The following is a 24,024-nucleotide window of genomic DNA, read 5'->3' as shown; positions in this document are numbered from 1 at the left end:
GGACATCCGTGTTTCTGTGTGCCAGTCTCTAGCTAACTAGTGTAGCAGAAAAGAAGCTAAAAGTTGAACTGATTCACCGAGTTACTCTAAGAGTTAATTGCGGAGGAGCTAAACTTTGTCAGCAGGTGGAAGAATCCCAAAGAGAGAACTGTCCAGAAAGGGCCTAAAGGGGTGATTAGAAGGACAATTTAGGCTAAAACAAAGTAAAATGGAGATCATGGCTACTGTAGCCTGAATGATTGATATGCAAATCACCACATCTTGCTTGTTCGCTTAAACCTCTCCTCAGCTATGAAAACTATAAAATAGGCTGGAGAGATGGCTTAGTGGTTAAGGTACTTACTTGAGAAACCTAAGGACTCAGGTTCAACTCCCCAGAACTCACATAAGCCAGTTGCACAAGGTGACACACACGCACAAAGTGGCATATGCACCTGGAGTTTGATTGGAGTGGCGAGAGGCTCCGGCACACCAATGCCCCCACCCCCCGCCATTAAAAAAATAAAATTATAAAGTAAAAGTAAATACTGGGGCTAGGGAAATGGCATAGCGGCTAAGGCGCTTGCCTGTGAAGCCTAAGGGCCTCGGTTCGATTCCTCAGGACCCACGTAAGCCAGATGCACAAGGGGCACATGGGTCTGAAGTTTGTTTGTAGTGGCTAGAGGCCCTGGTGTGCCCCTTCTCTCTCTATATCTGCCTCCTCCTCTCTCTCAAATAAATAAATAAAATAGATCTTTTTAAAGTAAAATCCCAGGGGCAGGAGAGATTGCTTAGCGGTTAAGGTGCTTACCTGAAAAGCCCATGGACACAGGTTTGATACTCTATTACCCACATAAAGCCAGATGCACAGAGCAGTGTATGCGGCTGGAATTTGTTTGCACTGACTGGAGGCTTGGGGTGCCTATTCTCTCTTTCCCCCCCCACCTCTCTCTCTGTGTCAAATAAATAAATAAAACATATTTTATTTTTATTTATTTGACAGAGAGAAAAAGGGAGGGAGGGAGGGAGGAAGAGAGGGAAAGAGAGAGAGAGAGGGAGAAAAAATGGGCGTGCCAGAAACTGAAAATGAACTCCAGACACATGCACCACCTTGTGCATCTGGCTAATATGGGTCCTGAGGAATCGAACCTGGCTCCTTTGGCTTTGCAGGCAAACACCTTATCTGCTAAGCGATCCCTCCAGCCCCAAAGCATATATTAAAAAAGTTAAATACCAAGCCAGGCATGGTGGCACACGCCTTTAATCCCAGCACTTGGGAGGTAGAGGTAGGAGGATTAACATGAGTTCAAGGCCACCCTGAGACTCCATAGTGAATTCCAGGTCAGCCTGGGCTAGAGTGAGACTCTACCTTGAAAAAAAAAAAAACCCACAAAAAAGTTAAATTCCAGAGCTTCTTTTGGGAGCTATCTGAGCTCTTTCGTCACCAAATAAATAAACTCCTCTACCGTCACTCATACTGGCCTTGAAAGTATCTTTTCAAAGAAGTTCCACGACACTATCACATTTCTTGTCTAAATATATTAGTGTTAAAGTTACCTAAGTTCAAGCCACTAATGTAGTTAAATTCAGCATATTTTCTCTCTCTCTGCCACCCCCTCCCGCCTCCCTCTCTCTCTCTCTTTTTGGTTTTCTGAAGTAGGGTTTCACTTTAGCCCAGGCTGATCCGGAATTCACTATGTAGTCTCAGGGTGCCCTCAACAATCCTCCTACCTTTGCCTCTTAAGTGCTAGGAATAAAAGCATGCACCTTGTCCAGTCTGTATTCAACATATTTTCTATGAAGACTGATTAGGAAGGTTATGCTTCAAAATGGAATATGGAGGACTGTGGCAGTGATGCAAGATTTAAGAATTCAGGGGTTCCCCCAGGCTTGTGAACCCCAACCTTAGGGTTCTTGTCCATTTTAACAAAGAATTAGAAAACAGACTCCAAGCAGGTTATATTATGAATTTTTGAGTTTAAGAAGAAATTAAAAATTATGAAATTTATGAAGACTCAGGCCAGAGGAGAATTTCTCTCCTTGTCCATCTGGAAAGAGAGAGGGGAGGTGGAGAGAATTTCCATTACTGAGAACTCACTGAGGGTAACTCTGGAAGAGGTACATACACCCCCATGTGGAAGGGAAACAGAAGAACCAAAAGCTCCTCTTCACATAAAAGACCAGCGAGGATTAAGAAATAGTGAAGGCTGGGCCTGGTGGCGCACTCCTTTAATCCCAGCACTTGGGAGGCAGAGGTAGGAGGATTGACATGAGTTCAAGGCCACCCTGAGACTACATAGTGAGTTTCAGGTCTGCCTGGGTTAGGATGAGACCTTACCTCAAAAAACAAAATGAACAAACAAACAAACAAACATAGTGAAGGATTCAGAGATCAGAGATCATACAGCAGAGCAAGGAGTACCAAAGCCAGGACCAGGAGATTCACATACCAGGAGAAGAAGCAGCCAAGAGAATTATTACACACCTGACCCAGAGTTTAGAGGAAAATCGTGCATGTAACAGAGAGAAAGCATCTAAGACAAAGTACTTGTAAGGAGAGCAGGAAAATACCCAGGCAAGTAACAAGAGCCCACCCCAGCTGGGAGGGGGGAAAACTTATTGGTGTTTGGGTGAAAAAAAAAATCACAAAACGTGCCGGGCGTGGTAGCGCACGCCTTTAATCCCAGCACTCAGGAGGCAGAGGTAGGTGGATTGCCATAAATTCAAGGCCACCCTGAGATGACAGAGTTAATTCCAGGTCGGCCTGGACCAGAGTGAGACCCTACCTCGAAAAACCAAAAAAAAAAAAAAAAAAAAAAAAAATCACAAAACAAGAGAGCTCATATATGGGGCAGATCCCCTGTTATAGTCTAGGTATATAATGGAGAGACCTGATTGGGCCCTAGACTCAAGGGGCTGACTCAGGAAGGTCTAGGCCACCCAGGTGTGTTAGTTTGGGGAAGAAATAGGGGACGCTATTGCTGAGAACTTGTTCTTACTAAGGCCAGACCATGTAGTTTTGCCAGGGCAAGCAAGGTAGTATTTCCTTGTTCCCACTTTGAGTTTTTGTCCCTGATGAACTGCCTGTAAAGAGCTATCTTACTCCTGTTTCTCCTTCAGCAGCTCAGTAGTGAGGCCTTAGGTTCAATCCCCAGTACCAGGGTGGAGGGGTGGATGGAAGTTGAATTGACGTGTAGGAACATGAAGCCCTTTTTCTCCTCCACCCCTACACACAAAACCATGATGACAGTTTAAGCACAGACACCATGACCCCCATAAGCTCCCTGTCAGCTGGAAAGGATTTCTCTTTTACAGTGTTTGTTTGCTTACAACACTAGCTACAAAACTGCAACATACCACAGCAGGGCAGGAAAGTACACAAATGGACTGTCTTACAATTCTGGAAGCTAGATACCCTAAATTGTGTTGGCAAGAACATTCTCCCTCTGAGACTACATAATGAATTCCAGGTTCCCAAATGACAGGTTATATAACTGTGATATAATTATCAAGATGCAAAAATCAGCATGGCTATGTAGTGACTACTTCACTGAGATGTCACTAGTTCTCCCACCTATGTTCTGTTTTCTTCCCAGGAGTTCTCATGTGTTTAAGTAGATCCATTCTGGCTGTTGGGTCTGCTTTCCCTTGTTTTGCTTGAAAAACACTTTGGAAAAGTACTGGCTAGAGGCACAGAGAGGCAGTTCTGCATGTTCTCACTTACATGTGGACTCTGAATGATCAGACTCATGGAAGCAGACAGTAAAATGGTGTCCATTGGAGGTGAGAGGATGGATAGATGTTGGGGCACTTTCAGTCAGTCAGGAGGAATACATTTAGTGATACACTGCTGTGGTAGTTAAAAAATGTATGGTCCCAATGGACTCAGGTGTTTTATTAAAATTAAACTGGTAGCCAGGCATGATGGTGCACGCCTTTAATCCCAGCACTCGAGAGGCAGAGGTAGGAGGATTGCTATGAGTTTGAGGCCATCCTGAGATTGCATAGCTAATTCCAGGTCAACCTTTCTCCATTAATGGAATTCCCCCTGGATCTGTAAGCTCGAAATAAATCCCTTCCTACCCTAAACAGTGTCTTGTTGGTTGCTTATCCCAGCAATGTGAAGCTGTCTACACAACTACAAAGCCTGGTGACTATAACTCATGATAGTGTATTGTATGCCTTAAGTTGCAAATGTTCTCCCTACAAAAAGAACAAGTCAGGTGGTAGCTCATGCTTTTAATCCCAGCACTTTGGAGGCAGAGGTAGGAGAATTGCCAAGAGCTCGAGGCCACCCTGAGACTACATAATAAATTCCAGGTCAGCCTGGGTTAGAGCAAGACCCTACCTCAAAACAAAACAAGAACAAAAAGAGCAAGCATGAGGTGACAAATATATGCATTGATTTGACTTAATAGTTTCATTTTGGGGCTGGAGAGATGGCTTAGTGGTTAAGGCGCTTGCCTAAGAAGCCTAAGGACCCATGTTCAACTCTCCAGATTCCATGTAAGCCAGACGCACAAAGGTGAGGCAAGCACAATGTTGCACATGCCCACTAGGTGGCACAAGCATCTGGAGTTCGATTGCAGTGACTGAGGCCAATTCTCCCTCTCTCCCTCACTCCTCCTCGCTTGCTTTCTTTAAAAAAATTTTCATTTTGTATATATAAAACACCATTTTATGCTATTAGTAAAAATACTTTCTAGTGGGGTGTGGGGTGCACACCTTTAATCCCAACACTTGGTAGGCTGAGGTAGGAGGATTGCAGTGAGTTTTATAGTCAATTTTAGGTCAGCTTGGGCTAGAGTGAGACCCTACCTTGAAAAACAAAAACAAAACAAAACAAAACAAAAACATTTCTAACCTTGTTGAAAGGAATGAGCTATATTAGAAATTCCTGAATAAAGCCTAAGTAAACAAGAACTACAGGTCAGGTATTTTGTAGAACTGCCCTCAATTGAGTTTGGGGGAAGGGAGAAGTGCTTGATATCTTACTTTCCTTCTTTCCCTTCCCTTCCTTCCTCCTTTCCTCCCTTCCTCCCCCCTCATTTTTTCCTTCCTTCTTCTTCCACCAAGATTATCTAGTAATGTGTTATTTATCACTGCTCTATGCCAGATAATTCTGTGAGCTGATAGATTCCCAACTCTGATTGTTACACTGAGGTATGTGAAGCATGAACTTGATTCTTTGGGGAGCCAAACCACATCCAAACTGTAACAAGGTCTATACAACTTTAAGGGCACACATGGAAAAATATAGATTGTAGGGCTGGAGAGATTGCTTAGTGGTTAAAGGTGCTTGCTTGCAAAGTCTGGTTTCGATTCCCCAGTACCCATGTAAAGCCCAATGTACAAAGTGGCACATACATCTGAAATTCACTTGTAAGTGGCAGGATGCCCTGGCATGCTCATACTTACTCTCTCTCTCTCTCTCTCTCTCTCTCTCTCTGTCTGCCTCTTTCTCTGTCAAATAAATGAGAAGAAACAGATTATAGAGTCAGAGATATTTGGCTTCAAATCCCAGCTTCATCTTTTTTTTCCTTTTTGCCTGTGTATGTGCATATATGCCCTTGTGGTGCCCATGCACTTGCTTATGGTGGAGTGTGCTTTCCTGCAGTGGATAAAATGTCAGGTGTCTTGCTCTTCTGCTCATGTTATATTTAAGCAGGAGTTTCTTTCCACTTGGGAGTCAGAGGTTGGAGGGAGGTTGGAGGATCACTGTGAGTTCGAGGTCAGCCTGTAACTACAGAGTGAGATCCAGGTCAGCTTGGGCTAGAGTGAGACATTATCTTGAAAAAACAACAAGCCCTGTGTGGTACTGCATGTTTTTAATCCCAGCTTGTGGGAGGCAGAGGTAGGAGGATCACCATGAGTTCGAGGCCACTCTGAGACTACATAGTGAATTCCAGGTCAGCCTGACCTAGAGTGAGACCCTACCTTGAACTCCCTCCCCCCAAAAATATATGTATATATACAACTTCCATAAGAATAGACTATAAACCATAACTCCCTCCACCACCTCCATTTCCCCCTCCTAAGTCCACCCTCCATTGAATACCTTCTTTCCAATTAATCTTTCTTCTATTTTGATGCCATCATTTTCTCCCCCTCCTATTTATGAAGTTCTGTGTAGTTCTATAGTTCATTGTGAGGTCATGAATGTCAAGGCCTGTTTGTGTATGGAAGATAGCATTGTAAGTATTCCTCCTCTTCCTTTGGTTCTTACATTCTTCCTCCACCGTTTTCACAATGGACCCTGAGCCTTGGAGAGTGGTAGAGATGTTCAGTTAGTCCTGAGCACTCCAGTGTCACTTCTCAGCACTATCATGAGTTTTTTTTTTTTTTTCAAGGTAGGGTCTCACCCCAGCTCAGGCTGACCTGGAATTCACTATGTAGTCTCAGAGTGGCCTTAAACTCTTGGTGACACTCCTAAGTGCTGGGACTTGGTCAGTTTTGTGTCACCCTAGTGGTCACCACCCTAGTGGTCACCGCCACTTGAAAAGAGAAGCTTCTTTAACCAAAAGTGAAAGAAGCATTAATATATGGGCAAAAAGTAAGTGTTTAGAGAGCAGTTTTCTGTATATCCATTTATCCAGACAACCAGAGAGCAGTTGGTTTCCCCCATTACAGGCATGCCAGCCACTAGCCAGTTGGTACATTTGGCCGGGCTGATGAGCTTTTAAGTCGTGCAGGGTCTACTGCTGGTTAATACCTTTGTTGACTTCTCTCTGCCAAAAAGCTGCAAGTGAGGAGGAGTTTCTTACTGATCTCAGAACTTGCCACTTTTCCACAAGTTCCCATGGCTCTTGGGTAGTTACCTACTGTGGAACTATGGTTACAGATGTATGTGGCCATGCACAGTTGTTTATTTATGTCCTGGAGATCAAACTCCAGTGTTCTCTCCAGTCTGTTTCTTCAAGCTTAGTGCTTCTCTTTTCAGATGGTGGTGACCACTGGGATGACTCAAAATGTGCCATAGTGCTGACGGGAAGTCACGGTGGAGAGTATTCAGGCCCTCAGGTATGCAGAGGAGGTGATCTTCACCACTGAGCCATTTCTCCAGCCCCTAGCTTAATTATTAGCTATGAAATGTAGAATTTGCCTAACAAGGCTTAGATTCATTTCTCCTTCTATGTAATAAAAATAATTGCTTTCCAATAGTATTTGTTTTATTGGGTAAAAGTTTATGTATTATATTTGCATGTAGGAGTAAGTACTATAATATTATACATATTTAATGGGGATTTGTGTACCCTTTGGTAACATACATGTACATGTGCATATTTTCTCTATGTATCTTTATTTCTTTTTTTTTATGTTTTTCACATTTTATTAACAACTCCACACACATACACAATATACCATGATCATAATCCCCTCCCATCACCTGCTCCCTCCCATATGTATCCTCCACTGAATCCCTTCTTCTTTTCAACCAGTCCATGTTTTATTTTGATATCTCTTTTTTTCCAGCACTGTATTTATTTATTTATCTCAATTTTTATTAACATTTTCCATGATTATAAAAAGCATCCCATGGTAATACACTCTCCCCCCCCACTTTCCCTTTTGAAATTCCATTCTCCATCATATCCCCTCCCCATCTCAATCAGTCTCTCTTTTATTTTGATGTCATGGTCTTTTCCTCCTTTTATGGTGGTCTTGTGTAGGTAGCGTCAGGCACTGTGAGGTCATGGATATCCAGGCCATTTTGTGTCTGGAGGAGCACGTTGTAAGGAGTCCTACCCTTCCTTTGGCTCTTACATTCTTTCCACCACCTCTTCCGCATTAGGCCCTGAGCCTTGGAAGGTGGGATCGATCGAGATGTAACTCAGTACTCCAGTCACTTCTTTCCAGCACTATGATACCTTCTGAGTCATCCCAAGGTCACTCCCATCTGAAAAGAGAAGATTCTGAGAAACGGCCTTGATGCAAACAGCAAGAGGATTTTTGTTCCAAGTGCGCTGGGGCCCACAGTCATACACCACGCAGGGGTAGAGGACTGCAGAGCCGTATCTTTATTTCTTGGTATTTTTATTATTTTATTTTTTTCTCTTTCTTTTGAAAAAAAAAATTTTTTTTTTTTTTTGAGGTAGGGTCTTACTCTGGCCCAGGCTGACCTGGGATTCACTATGTAGTCTCAGGTTGGCCTAAAACTCATGGCAATCCTCCTACCTCTGCCTCCCAAGTGCTGGGATTAAAAGGCATGCACCACCATGCTGGGCTCTTCAAACTGTTTTTTTAAAATTTTGTTTATTTATTTATTTGAGAGCCACAGACGGTGGGGGGGGGGAGAATGGACGCGCCAGGCCTCCAGCCACTGCAAACGAACTCCAGATGCGTGCGCCCCCTTGTGCATCTGGCTAACGTGTGTCCTGAGGAATTGAGCCTTGAACTGGGGTCCTCAGGCTTCACAGGCAAGTGCTTAACCGCTAAGCCATCTCTCCAACCCTCAAACTTTAAAAAAAAAATATTTTATTTGAGAGGGAGAAAGAAGGAGGAGGAAGAGGAGGAGAAGAAGAAAGAGAGATAGGGAGATAAGAAAATGAGCATGCCAGGGCCTCCAGCCACTGTAAATGAACTCCAGATGCGTGTGTCCTCTTGTGTACCTGGTTTATGTGGGTCATAGAGAGTTGAACTGGGATCCTCTGGCTTTACAGGCAAATGCCTTAACAGCTAAGCCATCTCTCCAGCCCTTCTTTTTCTTTCTTTCCTCCCCCACCCCCAAGGTAAGGTTTCACTGTAGCTCAGGCTGACCTGGAATTCACTATGTAGTCTCAGGGTGGCCTTGAACTTCCAGTGATCCTCCTATCTTTGCCTCCCACGTGCTGGGATTAAAGAGGTGAGCCACCATGCCTGGATTCTGTTTTTATTTATTTTTATGTTCTCTTTTATCTGTCAGAATCCAGTTAAATGTCACAACAAAAATTTAAGTAGGCCAGACATGGTGGCGCATGCCTTTAATCCTAGTATTTAGGAGGCGGGGGTAGGAGGATCGCCATGAGTTTGGGGCCACCAGGTTAGCCTGAACTACAGGAAGACCCTACCAAAAAAAAAAAAAAAAAAAAAAAGGCTTAGGCACAAAAGGAAGAGGTTGAAGGCATTAGACTGCAGAAGCTTGAAGAAACAGTCCTGCATGCTCAGGGAGGGACGTCTGGAGCTGGTGTTGGTGGCCCTGGGATGGGGGTTGGAGGAGGACACACAATGAGGCTGTTTCTGGAAGTGCTCCCCCCCTCCAAAAAAAAAAAGGCAGAGACTGGTACCAAGGGTTGCAGGGATGAAAGAAGCTGAGATGAGAGAAATCAAACTGACAGAGCTGGTCTTCCAACTCCAGGCTGGTAACCTCATTTCACTGCCCTCTATGGGCACAAGTCAGTCTGCTGCCAGCTGGTTAAGGGGAACCATCACTGCAGGGGCCCTGCTCAGCATCACAAAGCCTCATGTATGTATGAAAGAGGTACTGAAGCGTGAGACAAGAGTTTAGTCACCAGTAAAGTCATTCACCTTTGAACAGCTGCCTAGGATCCCACTGTTTTTTCTATTTATCTGTTTTATGGTGCCCGACATTTGACATTCGAGCTCTTTCCAAATTTTATTTGAAATTATACTGCCATGAACAGATTTCTTTTCTCTTCTTTTTTAAAAGCTCAGGCTGACCTGGAATTCACTATGTAGTCTCAGGGTGGCCTTAAACTCATGGCGATCTTCCTACCTCTGCCTCCCGAGTGCTGGGATTAAAGGTGTGCACCACCATGCCCGGCTGCCATGAACAGTTTTAAACTTTCTTTGGATTGTAAAATTTTGTAGCTGGGATAGATAACACAACATTCTACAAAGTAGAAAGTAGTTGTTAATATATCTGAAGATAAGCCGGGCGTGGTGGCACACACTTTTAACTCCAGCCTGTGGTAGGCAGAGGTAGAGGAGGATCACCATGAGTTCGAGGCCACCCTGAGCCTACATAGTACATTCCAGGTCAGCCTGGGCTACAGTGAAACCCTACCTTGAAAAACAAAAAACAAACCAAAAACCAACAACAATAAAAATATATATCTGAATATAAATTATTATTAGATTTTATTTTCTAGGTGTCATTACTAATATTGAATACTTCTCCTAAGTATTATATAAATCCAGCTGTTATAATCAAAATATGTTGTCCCATGTCATTCTCTTGGAAAGAGGCTTCTCCTAGACCAAGGGTTAGTACCATGTAGGGACTTTGATCACAGGTTTCTGGAAGGCCTTGACACTGGAGATGCTGAATAAATAGCCTTGCCACCAGAAGATTCTACATTCGGTTCGCCCCTCCTCTATAGCCAGAACAGATGGCATCTGCCAGAGGCAAAGCACTGACTGTTCCTGCTCCTCCAAACACTGGTAAATATTTACTAAGGAGTGCCGGTCCAAAGCCGTCCCACAATACCTCAAGTCACCTTTGAGATAGTCTACACCTTTCTGTATAATACAATACCTCAAATCACCTTTGAAACAGTCTACACCTTTCTGTATAATATCCTCATCTTGAGAGCTTGGTTTTGGAGTGAAGATCAAGCTTGGTGTCCCAGCAAAGCAGAAGTTTTGGAAAAAAGTAAGGGTGCCATCTTGTGGAACTTTTAAATTATTTTTCTTATTATTGTTTTATTTTTTGTTTTTGCAAGGTTGGGTCTCACTGTAGCCCAGGCTGACCTGGAATTCACTATGTAGTTTTAGGCTGGCCTCAAACTCATGGCGACCCTCCTACCTCTGTCTCCCGAGTGCTGGTACTAATGGCGTGCACCACCATACCTGGCAAATTCTTTTCTTTTTAAAAAATATTTTATTTTTACTTATTTATTTAGAAAGAGGGAGGGAGGCAGGGAGGGAGGGAGGGAGGCAGGCAGAGGCAGAGAATGGGCGCGCCAGGGCCTCCAGCCACTGCAAAGGAACTCGACATGTGCAACCCTTTGTGCATTTGACTAATGTGGGTCCTGGGGAACCAAACCCATTTGGCTTTGCAGGCAAATGCTTTAACTGCTAAGCTATCCCTCCAACCCAGCAAATTCTTTTATTTTAAATTAATTGCAAGATCACTTTTCTTTTGTCTCATTTATTCTACAGCACTGCAGTAGTACTGTCAATTTTCACCTGAGATATTGCTATTTTTATGTTGACTTTTTTTTTTTTTTTTTTTTTTGAGGTAGGGTTTTGCTCTAGCCCAGGCTGACCTGGAATTCATTATGTAGTCTCAGGGTGGCCTCAAACTCACAGAGATCCACCTACCTCTGCCTCCTGAGTGCTGGGATTAAAGGCTCCACCAAGGCCAGTTGATTTTTGTTTTTTTTTGGCAGATTGGTATCTTAATTGGCACTTCGCTGCTTACTAATGAGTTCAGATACTTCTTTCTTAGGTACTCAGATCCATCTGCTCAATTTCTCTACTTTCCATGGTAAATGCCCAATTATTAACTTTTTTCTTTTTCCCTCGTCGTTCTCTCCCTCCTTCTCCTTTCTTTCTTTCTTCTTTTTTATTTTTGGTTTTTCAAGGTAGGGTCTTACTCTAGCTCAGGCTGACCTCGAATTCACTAGTCTCAGGGTGGCCTTGAACTCACGGCACTCCTCCTACCTCTGCTTCCTGAGTGCTGGGATTAAAGGTGTGTGCCACCACGCCCAGCTCTTCTTATTCTTTTTATGTGACACACAGAAAGAGAGACAGGGAGAGAATGGGTGTGTCAGGCCCTTTAGGTACTGCAAATGAATTCCAGACACATATACCACCTTGTGCATGGCTTACGGAGGTCTTGGGGAATTGAACCTGGGTCCTTTGGCTTTGCAGGTAAGTGTCTTAACTGCTAAGGCATCCCTCCAGCCCTTACTTATTTATTTTTTTTAGGAAAAAGAGAGAGATGGTTAGCACACCAAGGCCTCTAGCCACTGCAATTGAACTCCACAGACATGTGTGCTACCTTGTGTGCATACGTCACCTTGTGCCTCTGGCTTACATGGGTTCTGGGGAGTTGAACCTGGGTCCTTAGGCTTTGTAGCACCTTAACTGCTAAGCCACTCCACAACCCTTTTTTTTTTTTCTTCTTCTTCTTTTTGTTTTTCAAGGTAGGGTTTCTCTCTAGCCCAGTCTGACCCGGAATTCACTATGTAGTCTCAGGGTGGTCTTGAACTCACGGCAATCCTTCTACTTCTGCCTCCTGAGTGCTGAGATTAAAGGTGTGCGCCACCATGCCTGGTTCCCTTCTCTTTTTAAAAATATTTTTATTTATTTGCAAGCAAAGAGTGTGCGCAAGCGAGCATCTAGCTTTATGTGGGTACTGGGGAGTCAAATCTAGGCAGTCAGGCTTTGCAAGCAAGCACCTTTAACCACTGAGCCATCTCTCCAGATCTCTTTTTTTTTTCCCCCAAGGCAGGGTCTTACTTTAGCCCATACTGACCTGGAACTTACTCTGTAGCCCCAGGCTGACCTTGAACACATGGTGAGATTCCTAATTTAGCTTCCCAAATACCAAGACTAAAGGCATGCACCACCATGTCCAGTTTAATTAATTATTTTTTTGAGGTAGAGTCTCACTCTAGCCCAGACTGACCTGGAATTCACTATGTAGTCACAGGGTGGCCTAGAACTTACAGCAATCCTCCTACCTCTGCTTCCCGAGTGCTGGGATTAAAGGTGTGCCACCATGCCTGGCCCTATGACTGTGCAGCAAGTGTTCTTACCCACCAAACCATCTTCTTAGAACTGGTTTTGAAGTATTTTTCATTTTCTATTTGAGAAGTATGTTTTATTTTAAATATTTTAGAAATATTTACTTATTTGAGAAAGCACAAGAGAGGGAGAAAGGGGGCATGGAGAGGGGAAGAATGGGCATGCCAGGGCCTCTAGCCACTGCAAACAAACTCCAGACACATGCCCCACCTTATACATCTAGGCTGTGTGGGTCCTGGGGAGTCCAAAGTCCTTTGGCTTTTGCAGGAAAACACCATAACTGCTAAGCCATCTCTCCAGCCCCTTAAATATTTTCATTTATTTGGAAGGAGAGGGAGGGAGAATGGGCACACTAGGGCTCCAGATGTATGTGCTACTTTGTGCATCTGGCTTTATGTGAGTACTGGGGAACTTAACCCAGGCTGGCAGGCTTTGGAAGGAAGTGCTTTTAACCATTGAGCCATTCCCCCAGCCCAAGAAGTACATCTAAAAAAATAATCCTGACATCTGTATTACTATGTTTTTAGTTTTTTGAGGTAGGGTCTCACTCTAGCCCAGGCTGACTTAGAAATCACTATGTAGTCTGAAGGTGGTCTTGGGTTTGCATGATCCACCTACCGCTGCCTCCTGAGTGCTGGGATTAAAGACGTGCACCACCACGCCTGGCCTATATAACTGTTTTTTATTTACTTAACTGCCAATTATTTTCTAGTGCCATCTTGAACATTTCCTACAATTCAAACATATTATATGATATCCTGATTTTATGAAATTTTCTCAACTGCATAATTTTTTTTTTTGAATGCTGTGGTTGGATTGCATGGCTTCCAGAATGCCAGGCAAGGGAGCGGCCACAAAGCTTTGCAATCAGTCCTAAACTGGTGACCCTCATAAACTCATGCAGTTGGCAAGAGAGCTGTATTTATGTTGTAAACAAAATATCAAAACATGAGTATTTTGCATATATGTAAATACTTATTCTGCTTCCAGATAAGATACTATCCCTTATATTTTCATTTTTAACTTTTAAAAAATTGTTATTTTTTACTTATTTTTGAAAGAGAAAGAATGGGTGCGCCAGGGCCTGTAGCTGCTGCAAATGAACTCCAGATGCATTCGCCCCCTTATGCCCATGTGGGACATTGCACGCTTACATCACTGAGCATCTGGCTTATGTGGGACCTGGAGATTCAAACATGAGTTCTTAGGCTTTGCAGGCAAGCACCTTAACCATTAAGCCATCTCTCCAGCCCCTTTTCATCTTTTTCAAGGTAGGGTCTCACTCTAGCCCAGGCTGACCTAGAATTCATTATGTAGTCTCAAGCTAGCCTTGAACTCACAGTGATGCTCCTACTTTTGCCTCCCAAGTGCTGGGATTAAAGGCATGTGCCACCATGCCTGACTGTCTTATATGTATTTTTAAGACAACCAATATATATTAGTGGATAAATGGAATTAAGTGGAATAAGACATTAATTTATGAGATATGATATAGATAACAAAAAACAGTTTTTAAAAAAATTTTCAATTTTTATGGTCTCATTCTAGCCCAAAATGACCCGGAATTCACTCTCTAGTTATAGGCTGGCTTCAAACTTAGAGCAATCCTCCTACCTTTTTTTTTGTTTATTTTTATTTAGAGAAAGAGGCAGGCAGGCATACATACATACATACATACATACATACATACATACAGGGAGAGAGAGAGAGAGAGAGAGAGAGAGAGAGAGAGAGAGAGAGAGGGAGAGAATATGGGCATGCCAGTTTTTCCAGCCAGTGCAAACGAACTCCAGATGTGTGTGACCCCTTGTGCATCTGGCTAACATGGGTCCTGGGGAATTGAGCCTCAAAGCAGGGTCCTTAGGCTTCACAGGCAAGTGCTTAACTGCTAAGCCAACTTTTTATTTTTGTTTCTTTGAGGTAAGAATTTCACTCTAGCCCAGGCTGACCTGGAATTCACTATGTAGTTTCAGGGTGGCCTTGAACTCAGGGTGATCCTCCTACCTCTGCCTCCCAAGTGCTGGGATTAAAGGTGTGTGGCACCATGTCCGCCTGACTTTTGGCATGTCATATTCTTTTTTTTTTTTTTTTTTAATTTTGCATCTAGCTTATGTGGGTCCTAGGGAATTGAACCTGGGTCCTTTGGCTTTGCAGGCAAACGCCTTAACTGCTAAGCCATCCTCCAGCCCTAGCATATCATATTCTTCTCGCTAAAATATCAGTGAATAGCAAGGCTTAGTATCTCACCAAACCATAAAACATTACTTTGCATCTGGGCCTCTGAAAGAATCTAGTAGATGCTTTTTTATTGCTGAAGACTCCATACGCAGCTGACACGCAAAATGGAATGACATGGCTGGAAGCCAGGAGAGAGTCAGTCCCCAGACAGTCAGCGTGTCTAGTGCCAGAAGGCGCTACATAGGCGACTGGGGGAAGTGACCACGATCTGTCCAAGCAACACATTGTTTAACCTAAGTAGCAACAATTAACCGGATGTGATACCCACACAAGTGCAATAGTGGTACACAGCCATGGTGAGGAATCAATTGCTCTTGATTTGGCTAACTGATCCAGTCAGTGGTACTAGACCCTTAGCTGGAGCTGGGAAACAACTCAGAACCATACCCAAACACAAGCCCACTCTACAATATCAAGCTACCATCAACCACGGGGTATAAGAGGGCCTACACCTATCAAACTGTCTATCAAAAAAGAAGTGTTATCTCAATTTTCTGGGTGCTAACTTACTCTCCGTTGGAGAATCTGCTTCTCTTTTCCAGATAGATGCAGATCCTAAGAGGAGAGCTGCCCCAACATACCTCAGAAGGGGCCCAACTGAAACTAAGGACAACTGGCGAAATAAGCAAGGGTGATGTTTTCCTGTGAACTGGATACCAGCACAAAGGGGAAGGAGATCAATGCAGAGAAAAATCAACTCCTACCAAATCAGAGAGCCAGAGCCTCAGAGGCCCTCAACACCTCAGCACTGAAGCAGACCAAAAATGAACCCAACATGGCTCAGGGAAATCTTGCGGAAGAGGGGGCGGAAAGAATGTCAGAGTTACATGTTGGGTCATGATTTTCAGAGACATTTATCATACTAATAACTGGGGGCTAAATCCACAATGCACGACCCATTTTCAATAACAAGGAGGGTCTAATGGGAGGGGGTAGATCACAGATGAGCCTAAATAATGGTACCAAACTGCCTGTATTTACTGAAAAGAAAACTAATAAATTAAATTAAAAAAAAAAAAAAGAATCTAGTAGATGCTTTTTATTTTATTTATTTGTAAGAGAAAGAGAGAGGGGGGAAGGAGGAGGAGGAGAGGGAGCAAATATGAGAATACAGACATGTCAGGGCCTCTAGCCACTGCAAACGAGCTCCTGGCACATGTGCCACCTTGTGCTTATGGCTTTATGTGGGCATTGAGTAATTGAACCTGGGTCCTCTGGTTTTGCAGGCAAGTGCCCTAATTAATAAGCCATCTCTCTAGCTACTTTCTTTTCTTTAAATTCTTTAATGAAAATTTATCAAGAAATTATTGAATCAGAAGATGAGTACACACATCAAGAAGAAATCAGAACAGAAGTAGTTCATTCTTTGAAAACATACTACAAATTCCGACATTTGTAGCTATGTAATTGCTGAAGTGTGTGTGTGTGTGTGTGTGTGTGTGTGTGTGTGTGTGTGAGAGTGTGTGTATTTTATGGGCACAGCATGCTTCTGCTGCAAGACTCTGCTACCGCTGTGTGTGTATTTTAAAGAAGGGTTCTTCCAGCTTGTTTCCAGACTTCTTTTACTCCTTTAATGCTTTCTTTCTTTACGCATTTCCAGTATTCTTGTATACTCTGTTGTTGTGGTACCTGTTAATCAGAACCAAAAATTAAGGGGTTATTCTTGTTAAGGTTAAACATGATTTCATGTGTACTTTACAGTTCTGTTCATTTCCTTTCTGTTCCAAAAGAGCTGATGATGGATTATGTTATCACACATTTGGTAATGAAGCCACATTCATTAATTTTCCATGAATTAAATATGCTGGCTTAGCAGTTAAGGTGCTTGCAGTTCACTTGCAGTGACTAGAGGGCCTGGTATGCCCATTCTCTTTCTCTCTATTTGCCTCTTCCTCTCTTTCTCAAATAAATAAATAAATAAAACAGTGCTTATGGGAAGCTGAACTTGCTTTTGTAAGTTGTAAATGAGTAGCTTTGTTTTCATGAACAAGATCATCATATTCTCTATTATCTGTCTCTTTTCTCTCAGTTTACCTTTCACACAGTCTCTGAACCCAAGCTTTCTTACTGCACATTATAAGCTTTATTTGTTTTCATAGTTAGAGACCAATGTGTGAATATAATAAAAAATTATAATAGATAACATTAAACTTTTATGTCTCAAATACTATATATTTCATAGTTAATTTTTAATTTGACTATTTAAAAATATTCCATTTTATTTGAGAGCGACTGGGCACACCAAGACCTCCAGCCACTGCAAACGAACTCCAGATGCATATACCACCTTATGCATCTGGCTTTATGTGGGTCCTGGGGAATTGAACCTTGGTCCTTTGGCTTTGCTGGCAAGCACCTTAACCACTAAGGCATCTCTCCAGCCCAATATAATTATTTTTAGTAGAGTCTATTATTTCTTTTATAAATGAAAAATCTGAGGCTCAGAAAAATTAAGTGGCTTTGCAAGATTGAACAGTTAATAAATGACAGAGCTTGGATTTCATTTGAGGTATATCAAACAATAAAGGCCCAAATCAGACTTAGACTATGATTTCATTTTTTTTTTTTTTTTTTTGAGGCAGGGTTTCACTCTAGCCAAGGCTGACCTGGAATTCACTATGTAGTCTCAGGGTGGCCTCGAACTCACAGAGATCCTCCTACCTCTGCCTCCCAAGTGCTGGGATTAAAGATGTGAGTTACCTCACCTGGCTAAAAATTCTAGGTTTAATAAAGTAGCTAATAACATAAAACGTGCAGTTTTTTTTTTTCAAAATCTGTTACCCATAAACCTCGATGCATCCTGTTTTTTAACACCCCAAGAAATTCTCCATGGCTAAGGCATTCATCACCATCCAGATCAAAGATCTTGAAGACAGTATCCAAAATATTGTTTGAAAGTTCTTGTCCTGTTGCTACTTTCACAGCTCTCTTAAATTCCGCTAAAAAATAAAACATACAACCCATCAAACAAGTGAATTAATCCATGGGGAATTAATCTACATTTTCATTGAGAAGTAAAACACAAAATACCCATCATGAGTATATTCAAATCACAGATTTGGTTGGGAAGATAAGCAAGCTATTTTAACTTAAGCAAGGCTTTAAAAATATATTTAAAAAATTTACAAATTTCCTCTCAGTTTTCAGGATAATGAAGAAAAAAAAAAAAAAAAAGAAATCAAATAAAGTAACTGAAAAGCCAGGCATGGTGGCGTACAACTTTAATCCCAGCACTCGGAAGGCAGAGGTATGAGGATCACTGTGAGTTTGAGGCCACCCTGAGATTACATAGTGAATTCCAGGTTAGTTTGGGCTATAGGAGATCCTACCTCAAAAAACAAAACAAACAAACACTAAAGTAACTGCTGAAGAAATGTGCTATTGATGTAAAGATGGACTGAAGTTTTATTAAAAAATTATTTTACTAATGAGCAACTTCTTGATTAGTATCATCCATTAAATAGTGAGCTGCTTACAGTTGATAAGAACTGAATGACTCATATATCTTACCCAGTCTAACAGGGCGATGAGCTAAGCTAAACATTTGCATGGCGATAGCAAAGTCTTCCAAATGCGTCGTAAAATGGCAAAATGACTTGAACTCATCCAAACTAATGCTCTAATAAAAATAAAGGGTTTTGATTACAATTTTATATACATATTAAAATATTATGAATGTTTAACTATAAGTTGTCTTTTCTATCATAAATCTTATGAATTTAGATCACTTTAAGCAAGTCTATTAAATAACTGAAGACAGACTAATAGGTTTTAGAAATTACGGGAAACTGAGCTGGGCGTAGTGGTGCACGCCTTTAATCCCAACACTCAGGAGGCAGAGGCAGGAGGATTACTGTGAGTTCCAGGCCACCCTGAGACTCCATAGTGAGGCCTGGACTAGAGTGAGACCCTACCTCAAAAAACCAAAAAAAAAACCAAAAACCAAAAAAAAAAAAGAAATTACGGGAAACCATGGGATAATAGCTAGCAAAGCCACTGTGAGTGGCTGTGTAGACTAGAACCTGTGTGAATGCAGTCCCTTGGAGTTGTACAGTGTGGCTTGCAGTGGTCTTGGGTTATGGACTGGATTATGTCCCTTCCTAATTATATATTAAAATACGACCCCCTTATAAGAAGACAATGAAGGTAAAAATGAAATCAGAGGGATACACCCTTAATCCTGTAGGACTAGTGTAAAAAGAGATACAGCTCGTTCCTTCTGTTCTCTCTGAATTCATGCACTTTCACACATACCAGTGGTCATATAAGGACTGAGAGGATGCTGTGAGACTATGAGATGGGACAGCCTGGAAAATATAGAGAGACACTTGTCCCCTTCTATCCCCACCACTGTGCCAAAAGTGGCTTTGCTGGCACTTTGATCTTGGACTTCAAATCTCCAGAAAAGAAAGAAGATTAATCTCCATTATTTATAAACTGGCCAGTCTGTGGTACTACTTAACAGCAACCCAAGAAAACCAACGTATCATGTTAAGCAAAGCATACACTATACCTACTGAGCTCTCTTCTCAGCAGCCCTAATTATATTTTTGGTAAGGATGAGAGATGGTAACATGTTGGTACATGTCTGTAACCCCAGCACTAAAGGGGGGTGGAGACAGGATGATACCTGGGGCTCCCTGGAAAGCTAGTCTAATAAAGAAGATGGGAGAGCTCTAGGTTGAGTGAGACTGTCTCAAAGAAATGAGGCAGAAGAGCAATAGAGGACATCTGATGTCTTCCTTTGGCCTCTATCCTTAAGTGCATGAGGTGCATGCATCTGCATATACATGTGCATACAATGCAGATGCCCACTGTACACATCACATGCAACACACCATGTGCTTGTACACACACACAACTACACATAAAACAATAAAAATGGATATTTAAAAGAGCTCTCATTATCTTTTCTTACACTAGAAAAAGTCTTTTTAAAGTTATATAAAAATACTTGCCCACATCCTTTCCCCTATTTTTTTTTTTTTTTTGAGTCAGGGTCTCACTGTAGCCCAGGGTGACCTGGAACTTACTCTAGTCTCAGGCTGACCTACCTCAACATCCTGAGGGCTGGGACTAAAGGCATATGTCACCATGCAGGCTTACCCCCAATTTTTTAAAAACTTTACTTAAGAGAGACAGAGAGAGAAAGAGGCAGAGAGAGGGAGAGAGAATGGGCACACCAGGGCCTCAAGCTACTGCAAACAAACTCCAGACCTGGCTTATGTGGGTCCTGAGGAATCAAACTGAGGTCCTTTGATTTTGCAGGCAAACGCCTTAACCGCTAAGCCATCTCTCCAGCCCCATTTTTTAACATAAAATTATAAAGCAATAAAAGAAAATGACAGGCGTGGCATCACATGCCTATAGTCCCAGTTACTTGGAAGGCTGAAGTGGGAAGATCACTTGAGCTTATGTGTTTGAGACCAGCCTAGTCAGCATTTTAAGACCCTGTCTCAAAACAAACAGAAATGAAATAGAAAAAAGATAATTTTAAATCTCAGTACTGCATAAAAATCTTTATTGCTAGTTTGATGATCAGCATTTCACATCTCAAATACATGCTAAATTTTCTAACTTGATATGGATACTTAGAACAACTATTAGCACTTAAACAGGCACTTTTACTGAATTTGTATCCTTTTTTTTTGGTTTTCCAAGGTAGGAGGGTCTCACTCAAGCTCAGGCTGACCTGGAATTCACTATGTTGTCGCAGGTTGCCCTTATACTCATGGTGATCCTCCTACCTCTGCCTCCCACGTGCTGGGATTAAAGGTGTGCGCCACCATGACCGGATGAATTTCTATTATTTCTACTGCTTCTCAAGCCAACAACATGCAAATAGAAGACTATGGCCTCCTTTTCAAACTTTCCCACTCCTTTTACAATCATGTTCACTGGTACCAGCTAAGATTTCCAGAACTACAACTAATAAAGGTGGTAGCAATGACTTCAGTGGGGCTGCAAACTCATGCTTTCTGTGCTGATCCCGTCTTAGACAAAAGCTCATTCACAGGAAAACAGTATGGGGAAAATGTTCCTTGACTTGATTTCATGCTTCCATGGAGAGGAGCACAGTCTTACTTATCTAATTTTAAAATTACTTTAATTATATAAACTGTCAAACTTGACTGCATCTTTATCATGTGTATTAAGAAAAAGTTATACTAACCTCTCCTGCTGATAGCTTCTCTCTTACATTTTTCCAATAAATGTCTTTATTTTCAGTGTTAGTGAAAAAAAGTAGCCACTCTGCAAAGTCTTCTTTTCTCATGAAATTCAGACCTTTAGAAAACTGAAGGAATTCCATCTCTTGAACCTCTGTTTGTAAATTTTCCATAAATCTAAGTATTAAAACACAAAGTTGACATGCGTAACTAGTAGTGAAGCAGCTCACTAGTCCCCAGTGACTGGCTGGCCTCCTCATGGGCAAACAGAATGAAGCGCCAGAGCTGTGCACAGGCTAGGGAGAGGAGGCAGAGGAGTCAGCTGCTCAAGTCCCATTCCTGCCAGCATGGATTCTTATACTCAACATGTGGATCAACTTAAAGACTTAATTATGTGAAATGTTGCTCTAGCATAACCACAGAACATGAAATTCCATGAAAGCATTTTTTTTTCTTCAATGTGGAAGCCATTATCAATAATTGGAGGCTGGGCGTGATGGCACATACCTTTAATCCCAGAACTCAGAGGTAGGAGGATCATCATGAGTTTGAGGCCACCCTGAGAGTAAATTCCAGGTCAGCCTGGCTAGAGTGAAACCCTACTTCGAAAAACAAAACAACAACAACAAGAATGGAAAAGGAATTTAAAATTTAGGGGTGGGTACTGCTTTACTTATTTATTGAGTTTTCCCAGGTAGGGTCTCACTCTAGCTCAGGCTGACATGGAATTCCCTATGTCTCAGGATGGTGCTGAGCTCAAAGCAATCCTCCTATCTCTGCCTCCTCAGTGCTGGGATTAAAGGCGTGTGCCACCAGGCCTGGCTATTTATTTATTTTTAATAGTTATTTATTTCAGAGAAGAGAGACTGAGAAAGGGAGAGAATGAACAGGAGAATATAGACATGTCAGGTCTTCTACCACTGTAAATAAACTCCAGATGCATGTGCCACTTTGCATATATGGCTTTATGTAGGTACTGGGAACTGAACCCAAGCTGTCAGGCTTTTCAAGTAAGGGCCTTTAGCTGCTGAGCCATTTTCCCAGCCCCATGGGCACTACTTAAGAATTTTTTTTTTTTTTTAATTTATTTGAGAGCAACAGACAGAAAGAGGGGGAGAGAGAGAGACAAACACAATAGAGAAAATGGGCGCACCCGGGCCTCCAGCCACTGCAAACAAACTCCAGATGCATGCGTCCCCTTGTGCATCTGGCTTATGTGGGTCCTGAGGAATTGAGCCTTGAACCGGGGTCCTTAGGCTTCACAGGTAAGCACTTAACTGCTCTCCAGTCCTCTTTTTTTTAAATTGAATTTTTTTTTCTTTGAGAGAAAGAGGCAGATAGACAGACAGACAGACAGAATGGGCTTGGTGACACATACCTTTAATCCCAGCACTTGGAGACAGAGGTAGGAGGATCACTGTGAGTTGGAGGCCAGCCTGAGAGTACATTGTGAACTCCAGGTCAGCCTAGACTAGAGCGAGATCCAACCTCAAAAAACCAAAAAATAAAGAGACAGAATGGACATGCCAAGGCCTCTAACCACTGCAAACAAATTCCAGACATATGTGTTACCTTGTGCATCTGGTTTACATGGGTCCTGGGGAATTGAATCTGGGTCCTTAGGTTTATTAGGCAAGTGCCTTAACTGCTAAGCCATCTCATCAGCCCTATATATATTTTTTAATTAATTAATTTATTTGTTTTTATTTCTTTTCAAGGTAGGGTCTCACTCTAGTCCAGGCTGACCTGGAATTCACTATGTAGCCTCAGGGTGGCCTTGAACTCACATTGGATTCTGTCTCCCGAGGGCTGGGATTAAAGGCACGTACCACCACACCTGGATTTAAATTTATTAGGGGGGGGGGAGGGAGGGAGGGGGAGGGGAGAGGCAGGAAGGGAGGGAGGGAGGGAGGGAGAGAATATGAGAACGGACATGCCAGGACCTCTAGACATTGCAAATGAACTCCAGATGCATGCACCACCTTGTGCATCTGGCTTTACATGGATATTGAGGAACTGAACCTGGGTCCTTAGGCTTTGCAGGCAAGTACTTAAGCACTAAGCCATCTCTCCAGGCCACTTTTAGAATCTTATTTTTTAAATATTTTCTTTTTATTTATTTATTTGACAGAGAGAGAGGGAGAGACAGAGGGGGAGAGAGAGAGAAAGACAGAGAGAGAATGAGTGCACCAGGGCTTCCAGCCACTGCGAACAAATTCCAGATGCATGTGCCCCTTTGTGCATCAGGCTAATGTGGGTTCTGGGAATTGAACCTGGGTCCTTTGGCTTTGCAGGCAAACACCTTAACTGCTAAACCATCCCTCCATCCCACTTTTAGAATCTTAATCAAAATTAACAATTCCTGATTTTTTCAGATGCCAAAACTGTAATCAATAGCTTTGCATCAAAAGTTCTAATCTATATAAAAAATCTGTAATCTTTTGGAAAATAATATACACTTATATGACTCAATATTCCTTCCTTATAGAAACAACATGAGCGGGATAGGATGGTGCATGCCTTTAATCCCAGCATTTGGGAGTCAGAAGTAGGAGGACTGCTATGAGTTTGAGACTAGCCTGGAACTACACAGTGAGTTCCAGGTCAGTCTGGGCTAGAGTGAGACCCTACCTCGAAGTCCCTACCCCCCAAAAACATGTTACGTTGATCAAACTATCAAACTATCACCCATAGCTTCATGGGAAAAGTACAAGCTGAAATGATGTAAGATAAAACTAGCTCTCTTTTTGAAACAAGAATTCAGAAATGTTGCAATCCTCCTACCCCTATCTCCTGAGTACTGGAATTAAAGATATGTGACACCATGTCCAGCATATCTGCATTTTATTTTATTAAGTTTTAATGCATTATGTACTGTGATGACATCTAATTGATTCTTTTTCTTTTCTCTTTTTGTTTTTGGGGCAGGGTTTCACTCTAGACCAGA

The 24,024-nt window shown here is 42.2% G+C and overlaps 1 protein-coding gene across 1 annotated transcript in view; it reads right to left on the bottom strand.

The window, feature by feature from the left end:
* Positions 1-16,177: 16,177 nt before the first annotated feature.
* The window catches only part of Micu2 (mitochondrial calcium uptake 2), a 127,915-nt gene continuing 120,068 nt past the window's right edge, over positions 16,178-24,024 (bottom strand). The window contains exons 9-12 of the mRNA XM_004670526.2: positions 21,083-21,254; positions 18,421-18,529; positions 17,692-17,849; positions 16,178-16,539 (exon numbers count right to left, since the gene is read on the bottom strand). Coding sequence (XP_004670583.1) covers positions 16,435-16,539; positions 17,692-17,849; positions 18,421-18,529; positions 21,083-21,254 — 544 coding nt within the window. The 3' untranslated portion in view covers positions 16,178-16,434. The remainder of the gene's footprint in view (positions 16,540-17,691; positions 17,850-18,420; positions 18,530-21,082; positions 21,255-24,024) is intronic.

The sequence above is a fragment of the Jaculus jaculus genome, chromosome 7 (genome assembly GCF_020740685.1).
Source record: "Jaculus jaculus isolate mJacJac1 chromosome 7, mJacJac1.mat.Y.cur, whole genome shotgun sequence".
In the NCBI taxonomy this organism is placed as follows: Eukaryota; Metazoa; Chordata; class Mammalia; order Rodentia; family Dipodidae; genus Jaculus; species Jaculus jaculus.
Note: the sequence above shows the minus strand (reverse complement) of the source record. Positions and strands in the feature narration are given on the sequence as shown.